Below are 11,628 nucleotides of genomic sequence, written 5' to 3' on the forward strand. Positions count from 1 at the left end.
AGTCAATTTCCTCTTACAATAAATAAATGAATAAATAAATTCCCTTTGTACCAGAATTGAATATAGGCAGTGCAGCCTGCAATATGATTGCTAAAACAAGACAAAAACAAAGATAGAAAACCCTTAGTTACAGCACTGAGTCATTTTAAGTTCCTTATACAGCTCTTAAATGTGCCTGGGAAGCCTGAACTGTATTTCTGTAATTGAGCAAATAGCAAATGACTGTACTTAAAACACCTGAAACTGCACAGGCTTTAGAGAGCAATGTATTTAGGCATGAAGACATCACCAGCCTTTCTTCAGTATTCTCCAGGGAAAACTATATTTTCAAAGCTTGGCTTTATAGGTAATTTTTTCATATTATTACTGAAGTATTCAAGCACTTCACAGCCTTCATCATCTCTTGTAGTGTCCCTGTTCTACCTTGGAACAGATAAAACAGAATCACAGCATCAGACAATCACTGAAACTGGAAGGACCCTCTGGAAGATTCTCCAGTCCAAATCCTCTGCTCAAAACAAAGTCACCCACAGCAAGTTACACAGGGTCATGTCCAGATATCTCAGTGGATGGACACTCCACAATCTTTCTGGACTGCCCACTCCAGTGCTCACTCAGCTTCACAGTAAAAGAAGTGTTCTTCACAGGTTTAAATAGAATTTCCTGTGTGCCAGTTTCTACCCATTACCTCTTATCCTGTTCCTGGGCACTACTGAGAAAAATCTGGCTCTATTTAATCTACATCCTCTTTGAGCCTTGTCTTCTTCAGGTTGAACAGTACCAGTTCTCTCACCCTTTCCCCATGTCACACACACTCCAGTCCCTTCATCATCTTTGGGGCTCTTCACTCCCAGTATGCCAATGTCTTGTACTGGGAAACGCAGCACTCCAGACCCAGCCTCACTAGTGCTGAGCAGAAGGAAACCTGCTGGCAATGTTCTTCATAACAGGCCCAGGGTGCCCAGGGAACAGGACAGAGTACTCTTACAAATGAAGGAAACTGTACAACTGTGGTGGTGTGTGATGTAACGTTGTTTGATTTGGTCTGGTTCATCCTGAATAGTTTCCCCCTCTTTCCCTGGAAATCCCCAATTTCTTATCGTTATTTGTCTATCACGTCTCCCCTCCCCTATCCATCAGATGTGTCTTGTTGTCCCCACCCCTGGCCTTTGTCCATCACTCGGCAGCCCTGCCTTTCCTTCTAGAACCTTCTCCCCAGGGTGTCGAGTGATTGGGCAGGGGCAGGGACCCCTCCCCAGTTTTTTGCTGATTTGTCGGTTTCATGCGTTCATCAACCTATGTATCAGTTCTTTCATACCCTCATTTGCTGTCGTGTTGCCCCTCCCAGGCCCTCCCCCTTCCCTTATAAGCTGTTTCTTGCCCTCAGTTCAGTGCTCAGTCCTTCTCCCTCCACCCTGCTTTTTCTCCCCCTTCGACCTTCCTCCAATAAACCTGCCAACCCTTCCTGAAGGCTGAGTCCCTCTTTCCTTGCCTGCGCCTCCCTGCGTTTGCCGCCCTCCTCCGCTCTCGTATCGTGGATCTCTTCGGGACCCATAGGCGCGATAGGAGCTCCGGGCTCCTCAAGCGCCCCTTCGCCGCTGATCGGGGCTGAACGTGAGCCGGGCAAACTCATCACCTCAGCACCGCAGCAGTTTGGCGCCCAACGCGTGGCGTGAAGACCCCTGCATCTGAGGCAGTCTGCGGATCCTGAACACCGTTCGGAGGACTGCATCTCGGAACAGGAGTCCCGCGACGCGCGGGTTGGATTGCTCTAATCCTTTGGGCGACTCACCGCTCTCCGTGTAGCACGCCCTCGTTTCGGGAGGTGCGGTGCTCCGGAGAGAAGAAGGCGACACCCTCTCAGCGCACCCTAAAGAGGCCGCCTTCGGCGCAGGCAGCTCCCGCTAGCAGCAGCCTTGGTTCGTCCCCCTGACGGGTGAGTCTCTTGGCTGTGTTGTACAGCCCACCACCTGACCTCACGGAAAACCTGGCGTAGGCATCCCGGTCCTCTCCTCGGCCAGTGGGAGGGGGAGGTCAGGGTCAGTGGGGACCCCGTTTAGTTTTATTTTAGATTCCTTTTGATTTTCCTGTTGCTAGCGGTAGAGCGAGTGGCTGACCCCTGCGTATTCCATCTGCAAATATGGGTGCTAAACTGTCGGCCACTCAGAAAGGGGTTTTTTACCAAGTTGTGGGTACCCTGGGGGGTGGGAATTATAAGTTTAATAAAAGGGAAGTTAAAAGTTTAGTCCGCTGGCTGACCCATACCTACCCCGATTTAAATGCCGAGTCAGTCCGGGATCCCAAATTCCTGAGGCGAGTCCAATCCCGCCTTCAGAGAGAGATCCAAGCTGGCGGCAAATCCTTTCAGAGCCATTTTTGTTTAATATCCCTTTTGATTTCTGCCCTCACTGTTAAACCCTCTTCCCGGACTCAGCCAGCGGACCCCCAGTTATACCCCAGTTCTCCCCGTCCCCATGCACCTGCCCTTCGTTCCTCGCGCCCTCCCTCCCGAACCGAGTCCCTGCGGGGAGCAGCCCGTGACAGCCCCGCGCCAGGGAGACACCCGTCCCTAAGTTCCTCGCGGGCGACCCGGTCCCCGAGCCTCCGAAGGTCTGGCCAACCTCCGGAGGAGACTGTTCCTGCTCCCTCTTTCCGCACCCCCTCGACCCCAGTTGTTAAACCCAAGGTTCGTTTCAGTTCTCCGCGGTCCTCTCGCCAAGATGGCGTCAAATCATCCCGAAATGGAGGGGACCGCGTGTTCAATCCTAAAAAACCCCCTTCTCCTTCCCAGAGTTCCCCCACTCCTTCCCGAGCCCCCCCCCAAATCCCTCCCCTTCCCCCCTCGCGGGTTCCTCCCACGTCCCCTCCCCTTCCCCCTCCCCCTTCTCCTCCCCCTCCTCCTCCGCCCCCTGCTCCCGAAACTCCTCCCCCTCCTCCCCCGCCTTCACCCCCTGCAACTCCTCCCCCTTCCCCTCCTCTCCCACCACCCCCCGCCTCCGCAACGACGTCAATGGGCCCCTCCCATAAGGGGAGGCACTTTGCTGCAGGACCCTCCCTCCAGTTCCCACGCCGGGACCCTCCCTCCCCCGCTCCCGGTTCCCACGCCCTCCCTTCCGGTTCCCACGCTCTGGGGGCTAGCGGGGGGGGGGTCCCGAGCCGGGGACCGGAGCTGTCTGCAGTCCCATCAGCAGCCCCGGTCGTTTTTCATCCCGCGGGAGATGGGACAACCCTGGCTCAATGGGTCCCCTTCTCTCACTCGTCCATGAAGGAGCTGTGCAAAGCACAGAAAGAGTTCGGGAGGGACTCCGAATATTTTCGGGGACTCCTTCAGGCCGTCCTGGCGGAGTCGGTCATTACACCTGCCGACCTCCGCCGAGTCTTCCGCTGCCTCCTCAATTCCACCGAGCAAGTGCTCTGGGAGGCAGCGTGGAGAAAGGAAGCCTTGAAGGTGCTCCCGTCCCTATGGGATTCCCCGAACTCCCGGACGAGTGTAGACGGGGATGTCATTTCCATTGACCATATGCTTGGGACGGGGAACTGGAGTGACGGAGCAACCCAAGCCAGAGCCATACCCGTGGAGGTTCTGCAGCAAACTGCCCGGGCGGCTGAGAAAGCTTTCTTGGGGTTGCGAGCGGCCACACCCCAGGTCCCATATGCCAAAGTCCTGCAGGGTGCCGAGGAACCATTCCTCGAGTTTGTGGAGCGGCTCCGAAAGTCCATTAACTATCAGGTTGAAGGAGAACACTTGCAAGCCGAGCTGTTAAAAGAGATGGCATTCCTCAATGCCAACTCGGCTTGCAAAGATGCAATCAACAGCCTCCCTCTGGAGCCAGCTCCCACCCTGCGGGACATGCTTTTGGTGTGTGGGAAAAAGGTATTAGTTCCATCAGGTACTGGACCACCACCTGCCGCAGCCTCCCGCCTGAAGACACCTTTTCGTCCTGCCGCCGCCGCCGTCGAGGAGCCCCCATTTACCACCGACGTCTGTCCCACTACCGCGCAGCCGCTGCCACCAACATCAGCCCCGGTGCCCAAGCCTCCAGCCACACCGTGCCATCTGTGTGGGAAGCTGGGGCACTGGATGCCCGCATGTCCCCTCAAACAACAATTTTATGAGTTCAAAAAGTCCGTGCAGGGGACCCACGGGCAAACTATTCAAAAAAACTAATTAAACAGCGCAGCGGCCCCCTGCGCCAGGACACAAATGCGGAGGCCTGTTCACACCATCCGTCCTGGCGGGAGAAGAGGGAGAACAGTGAGATAATGCCTCCAACTGGACTTGACTTTCATACCGGACTGACACAGACACCTATTAATACTCATGCTCTTTCATCCTGTGTTTCCTCCCGTAGGTTGCAGCTTGCGGAACCATTACATCTCCGTTCCGCCGGTTTCCACCACGTTGCTGTCCTCCCGGAGGGTCTAACAAACTGGGAACGTCAAAGCCACAGTCTCCTCGTCCTAGGCGACACAAAGGCGACCCCACCAGAAGTGAGTATTGTCCCGAGCCTGCTTCCCGCTGGCTCGGAACAAATCTCACTCATGCTGCACTGTGTCCACCCCCCGCTCTTCCTACCGAAGGGGCAAATAATGGCCCAATTCTTTGTCGTGTCACCACCGTATGCTGTTTCCGATTTATCACCTCCGGAATTTCAATCGGCAACCCAGGCTCCAGACATACCCACAGTAGCCTGGGCTCAAACTCTTGGGCATGAAAAGCCCAAACTTATTTGTAAATTAAAAAAGGGGGGAGAGCAAGTCGCACTACGCGGCTTGCTGGACACAGGGGCAGACGTCACGGTTATTCCCTCTCGGGATTGGCCGTCGCGTTGGGAATTGCAAAGCGTCCCTGGCCACATCAGAGGTGTAGGAGGGCTTCAATTGGCAAAACAATCGAAGAGCATCGTACAAATTACGGGGCCCGACGGACAATTGGCTTCGGTTCGTCCGTTTGTTTTAGATTACCCGGAACCCTTGTGGGGGAGGGATCTCTTGGCCCAGTGGGGAGCCCGAATTGACCTACCAGTGGCTCCCCAGGTTTTTCGGGCAGCGACCACTGCTGAGCGCCCCACCTGGAAGCTGGATTGGCTTTCGGATGAACCAGTACAGGTGGCGCAGTGGCCGCTAAACAAACAAAAATTAGCGGCGCTCAACGAGCTCGTGCAGGAACAACTACAGAAAGGGCATTTAGTAGAGTCCATGTCGCCTTGGAACTCTCCCATCTTTGTCATCAAAAAGCCCAACAAAGACAAATGGCGACTCCTGCATGACCTCCGTCAAATTAATGCAGTTATTAAAGATATGGGACCCCTCCAACCAGGGATGCCGTCCCCTGCGATGCTCCCTAAAGATTGGAATTTGGCAGTTGTTGACATAAAAGATTGTTTTTTCCAAATTCCCCTACACCCTGATGACGCGCCGCGCTTCGCCTTCACGGTTCCATCCATCAACCGTGAAGCCCCAGGCAAGCGCTACCATTGGACAGTATTGCCACAAGGCATGAAGTGCAGCCCGGTGATCTGCCAATGGTACGTCGCTTCCCTGCTGACCCCTGTCCGTGCAGCTGTGGAGTCAGCCGTCATCCATCATTATATGGATGACATTTTGATTTGTGCGCCAGACGACGACCTGTTGGCTCATGCGCTTGACCTAACAACCACTGCGTTGGTTGCTGCAGGGTTTGAGCTGGCGCAGGAAAAGATTCAAAGGATGCCACCCTGGCGGTACCTTGGCCTTGAAATTACCAAGCGGACCATTGTTCCGCAAAAATTGGCAATAAAAAGCAATATCCGAAGCCTAGCAGATGCCCACCAACTGTGTGGTTCTTTAAATTGGGTGAGACCTTGGTTGGGTATTCCCACGGAAGACCTAACCCCTCTCTTCAATTTGTTGAAGGGGGGAGAGGAGCTGAGTTCTCCCAGGACCCTCACCCCGGAGGCCAAAACCGCTCTGGAGAAAATTCAGAGTTTAATCTCGGCCAGGCAGGCCCACCGGTACCAACCGGGCCTGCCATTCCGTTTTATTGTTTTGGGGAAACTGCCACACCTTCACGGCATGCTCTTCCAGTGGGACGGAGTCATCGGGAAGAGCAAGGACCGCGGGGCGAAGGACCCTCTCTTGATCATAGAGTGGGTATTCCTGAGCCACCACAGGTCCAAGAGAATGACATCGCCACTGGAGCTGGTGGCTGACCTGATCCGGAAAGCGAGATCACGGATCAGGGAGCTGGCAGGTGAGGACTTGACGTGCATTCATCTTCCCATTAAATTCGGCACGGGCCACCTCAAATTAACAATGTTTGAGAACGTCCTTCAGACGAGTGAACTTTTACAACTAGCTTTGGACAGCTACACGGGCCAGATTACGATAGATCGGCCGGCCCACAAATTGTTTAATCAAGAATTTGTTTTCACCATCAAGTCAGTGCAGAGCAAGAGACCCCTCGATGCCCTGACCGTTTTCACTGACGCATCTGGAGCATCCCACAAGTCAGTAATGACTTGGCGGGATCCTCAAACTCAGCGGTGGGAGGCAGACATCACTGTGGTGGAAGGATCGCCACAAGTGGCTGAGTTAGATGCAGTCGTCCGGGCTTTTGAGAGGTTCTCTGAGCCATTCAATTTGGTAACTGATTCGGCATATGTAGCCGGTGTAGTGTCCAGAGCGGAGGGAGCAATCCTCCAGGACGTCTCGAATGTTCGTCTTTTCGAGCTACTCTCCAAAATTGTAAATTTAGTCTCCCACCGAGAGCAGCCCTTCTACGTAATGCACGTAAGGTCGCACACCGACTTGCCGGGGTTCATTGCGGAGGGCAACAGGCGCGCTGATGCCCTTGCCGCTCCTGTTCAGGTGGCCCCGCTCCCTGATCGCTTCGGTCAGGCCAAACTAAGCCACCAGCTGTTCCACCAAAACGCGCCTGGCCTTGTTCGCCAGTTCAATCTGACGCGCGAACAGGCCAAAGCTATCGTGGCGACATGTCCCCAGTGCCAGTCCCACCAGCTTCCATCATTGGGCCTGGGGGCAAATCCTAGAGGACTTTCGAGCTGTGAAGTGTGGCAAACAGATGTCACTCATGTTCCCTCCTTTGGCCGGTTGAGCTTTGTTCATGTCTCGATAGACACTTTCTCCGGCGCGGTATTCGCCTCCGCCCACACGGGGGAAAGAGCAGCGGATGTCGAAAAACACCTACTTCAGGCATTTGCTGTTCTGGGCATCCCTAGGCTGCTCAAAACTGATAATGGGCCTGCGTACAAGTCCAGGGAACTGCGCCAGTTCCTGCAGCAATGGGGAATAGAACATCGAACAGGCATCCCCTATTCCCCGACAGGCCAAGCCATGGTAGAGAGGGCTCACCAAAGCCTTAAGAAAACTTTAGAACACCAGAAATCCACCACAAAGGTAGAGCCCCCTCACATCAGACTCTCAAAGGCGATGTTCACTTTGAATTTTTTGAACTGTTCCTTTGAGAGCCTGAACCCGCCCATGGTTAGACACTTCGGGAGCCACAACGCGCTGCAACCTACAGCCAAGCCTCCGGTCCTCATTAAGGACCCGGAGACTTGGCAGACCCAGGGGCCCTTTGACTTGGTGACCTGGGGGAGAGGGTACGCTTGCGTCCTCACTCCTTCTGGTCCCAAGTGGGTGCCCTCAAAGTGGGTTCGGCCTTTTGTGCCCAGGGAAGCGAAACACCGGGCGAAAGAGCAACAAGTCCGTGTCGCCAGTTGGAGGCGCCGAAGAAAGCCCCCTGACCCCCTTCTTCCGCCTATCTGTTTTTTATTCAGTGATGAGCCAGAACCATTCGAATATTTAGTTCACGTTTCTTAAAACCCAGTTCTCCTTCCCTGATACTGCCTCTTTTTAGTTTTTCAGGTATGGCACGGCCCCAGACACACCTAGTTGCCACCTACCTCCTTTGGGCCACGCTCACCACCAGCTGCTCTGCATGGACTCTCCCCCAGCCGAAACCTAATGTTTGGCGGACCCTCGCGGAAGCCCTGGGGCAAGATCACCTTTGCCTGAACACGGCGGCAGCAGAAGACCCGATGGCGTCTTGCCTCGTGGGGATCCCGCTCCCCCCTTCCCAGCTTCCCTCCCCTTTCAATTATATTTACTCCTTCAGAACTACCCCGAAATCCCCCACTGCTTTTTGGAACGCCTGGAGAGACCACCTCCGCTTACAACCTACTCTTGAGGTGAACCCTCCAGAGCTCCATTTGCTCGGCTCTGCACTTGCCCCAGTTTGCCTCATTTTTCGATATATCCCCAGCCCCGGTAATCCTCTATATTTTAGAGAAGCCCCGGGTTCCCAACACCCCCCCTCTGCCTCACTCCGGTATCCACGCACTCTGACCCTGTTGAACCCCTCCAATGCCTCCTATCTCCCGAACCAATGGTGCAAACGAGTTGAAAAAATCCCTCTAGCCACCTCCCCGAATGACAAAGCAGTGACCCTTCCCCATGGTTTGTTCTTAATTTGCGGAAACCGAGCTTGGGCGGGAATCCCATCTAATCCTATCGGGGGACCATGTGCATTAGGCCGGCTGTCCCTGTTTACACCCAACCTGACCCATATTATTGATTGGCAAAATAAAAGCGCAAGCCTCAATTCGACCTTCGATTCAAAACGTATCAAAAGAGATTTAAAGAATTTAGATGAAGGCTGCGACTCCGTGATTGAACATTGGGACCGTACAAAAGCGACTGCCCTCACAGTTTTACTCCCTTGGGTAGCGATCGCGAAGTCACTAGGCGAATTGGGCCGCCTAGAGTGTTGGGTTGTAAAACAGGCCAATCTTACGTCAGCCGCCCTAACGGACCTCCTTTATGATGAGAAAGTCACGAGGCAAGCCACGCTCCAAAACAGAGCCGCCATCGATTTCCTCCTCCTGTTACACCAGCACAAGTGCGAGGAGTTTGAAGGTCTCTGCTGCCTCAACCTCTCATCCAGGGCTGAAGACGCGAGAGTCTCCATTGAGCGCATGCAAAATCATCTTGAAAATATTAAAGCGCAAACTACCGACTGGCTGGGGGACATGTTCCGCGGGTGGGGGTTTTCAAACTGGGTAGTGGCCATCCTGAAGCCAATCGTTTATTTATGTTTTTCACTTATACTTGTGTTGCTCGCTGCCTCAATACTATGGAAAGTACTGAAAAACTTTATTAACCGAGCCCTCTCCTCTCCGGAAGTCCTCCGACTCCAAGCACCCCCTAACTCACCAGAAGAAAACTCTTGGGAGGACCCTGACGAAGGAGACAGCATGGAGCCTGTAGACCAAGAACTGTCCTATGAGGACAGCGAATTCGAACCTTGAGAACATAAACTCAGATACTTATAATAAGTTAGTCCCCCCGTCCCCCCTTTCCTTTTTTTGTTGTTTGCGAAAGGGGGAGATGTGGTGGTGTGTGATGTAACGTTGTTTGATTTGGTCTGGTTCATCCTGAATAGTTTCCCCCTCTTTCCCTGGAAATCCCCAATTTCTTATCGTTATTTGTCTATCACGTCTCCCCTCCCCTATCCATCAGATGTGTCTTGTTGTCCCCACCCCTGGCCTTTGTCCATCTCTCGGCAGCCCTGCCTTTCCTTCTAGAACCTTCTCCCCAGGGTGTCGAGTGATTGGGCAGGGGCAGGGACCCCTCCCCAGTTTTTTGCTGATTTGTCGGTTTCATGCGTTCATCAACCTATGTATCAGTTCTTTCATACCCTCATTTGCTGTCGTGTTGCCCCTCCCAGGCCCTCCCCCTTCCCTTATAAGCTGTTTCTTGCCCTCAGTTCAGTGCTCAGTCCTTCTCCCTCCACCCTGCTTTTTCTCCCCCTTCGACCTTCCTCCAATAAACCTGCCAACCCTTCCTGAAGGCTGAGTCCCTCTTTCCTTGCCTGCGCCTCCCTGCGTTTGCCGCCCTCCTCCGCTCTCGTATCGTGGATCTCTTCGGGACCCATAGGCGCGATAGGAGCTCCGGGCTCCTCAAGCGCCCCTTCGCCGCTGATCGGGGCTGAACGTGAGCCGGGCAAACTCATCACCTCAGCACCGCAGCATACAACACCTTGGAAATGAGCTTGCGGATCTCAAAACCAGAGGTCCCATTTCCCTGCAACCTAGTCCGTTGACTCTAGGTCCAACACTAAAGTTATGAACCCTTAATAATCTGGGTTGGAAGGGACCAATAAAGGTCATCTAGTCCAACCCCCCTGCAATGAGGAGGGACTTCTTCAAGTAGATCAGGTTGCTCAGAGCTCTGTCCAATCTGGCCTTGTATATTTCCAAAGATAGGGCACCTGCCACTTCTCTGGTCAGCCTGCACCCTTGTTTTATCCCCCTCATTGTAAAAAATGTTTTCCTTATATCTAGTTTAGGCCACCCCTCTTTTAGTATAAAAATTATTACTCCTTGTCCAATCACAATAGGCCTTACTATTTTTCCTCATCTTTCTTACAGGCCCTTTAGGTACAGGAAGGTGCTCTAAGGCCTCCCTGGAGCTTTCTCTTCTCCAGGCTGAGCAGACCCAGACCTCTCAGCCTGTCCTCATAGGAAAGGGGTTTCCATGCTATGTGCTGGGGCAAAAGACTCAGTTCTTCTACAGTGTGTCCTTCACAGGGAATGGTGCTTGGAAGCAGTAACAGATTACATGAACTGCACCAAATCCTGAGATAGAAGGGATCTGTAAAACTCAGAAGATTTCAAGGCACTGCAAAAGCAACACTAAAGGACATATAAAATATTTTTGCTGATTTACAAAGGGAAAAATAACTAATTGGGATTTCTGACAGAACTCAAATGCTGGCATCAGAGAGATTGCTATGCAGCATATAATAGCATGAACTAAGCCTAGCCTGGGAAGGACACACTATGCAATGAATCTCCAGTTTCTGGAGGGTGAATGGGATTCTATATCATAGTGCTGTCATGGAGCTTATAACATGAAACAGAGACAGCCCAACCCACCTGGGATTTCAGTGGACCTTAGAGGCTGACCTGGTGAGTGATGTAGGAGATTCACATGAAAAGAGGGAGTGCAAGAATAATTACATATATCAATTTTTGATACCCTCATCAGCCGTGTGGATCAGAGGAACCTGGCTTACACACATGTTACTGCCTCAGTTGTTATTCAAATGGCTACAGAGGCATCTGGAATTGGAAAATTTCAACACAATTTAAAATTGTGCAGTTAATTGCAGTTGACAGAGTTGAGAGAATCTTCAACACTGAAGGATATTACTGTGGTCAAACTGTGTTTCATGGCCAAACTGTTCAAAGTCCTTGTTTGGCCCTCATTTTTCTTTTATTTGAATCCTGTAAAATCATTATATTATTCATCCTCACAACACTGAGCAGAAGGACATGTGATTACCCTCACTGCTGACATGCGGAGGTACACAAAGGCCAGAGAACAATTTAAGCACCTGATTCTTAAGAGCTCCTTTTTATTCCACTGAGCATTTTTGTTTCCAGCAGTCAAGCTACTTTGATGCTTGAAGTTTTGCTCTTGTACATGTACTGATCCTTTTTTGACTGTACTTGTGCGCCTTACTAGAGCAAGATTTGGAGGCTCATTCAAGAATGCTCTGTGCCTGCCTGACTCTGTTCCACATTGCTTACCATGGTCCCTAACATAGGTTTGCCCACACCT

General features: G+C 52.4%; 1 protein-coding gene across 1 annotated transcript; it reads left to right on the forward strand.

The window, feature by feature from the left end:
- The first annotated feature begins 1,016 nt into the window (after positions 1 to 1,016).
- LOC118700070 (uncharacterized) lies at positions 1,017 to 9,553 on the forward strand. Its single transcript, XM_036404401.2, has 2 exons — positions 1,017 to 1,936; positions 7,862 to 9,553. Exon 2 carries the CDS (start codon positions 7,872 to 7,874, stop codon positions 9,309 to 9,311), a length of 1,440 nt encoding a protein of 479 aa, XP_036260294.1. The 5' UTR covers positions 1,017 to 1,936; positions 7,862 to 7,871; the 3' UTR covers positions 9,312 to 9,553.
- Positions 9,554 to 11,628: the final 2,075 nt, after the last annotated feature.

Source organism: Molothrus ater, chromosome 1 (assembly GCF_012460135.2).
Source record: "Molothrus ater isolate BHLD 08-10-18 breed brown headed cowbird chromosome 1, BPBGC_Mater_1.1, whole genome shotgun sequence".
In the NCBI taxonomy this organism is placed as follows: domain Eukaryota; kingdom Metazoa; phylum Chordata; class Aves; order Passeriformes; family Icteridae; genus Molothrus; species Molothrus ater.

Coding starts and splice junctions, on each gene's coding strand:
- LOC118700070 (XM_036404401.2), top strand. CDS start 7,872: ATGGCACGGCCCCAGACACACCTAGTTGCCACCTACCTCCTTTGGGCC.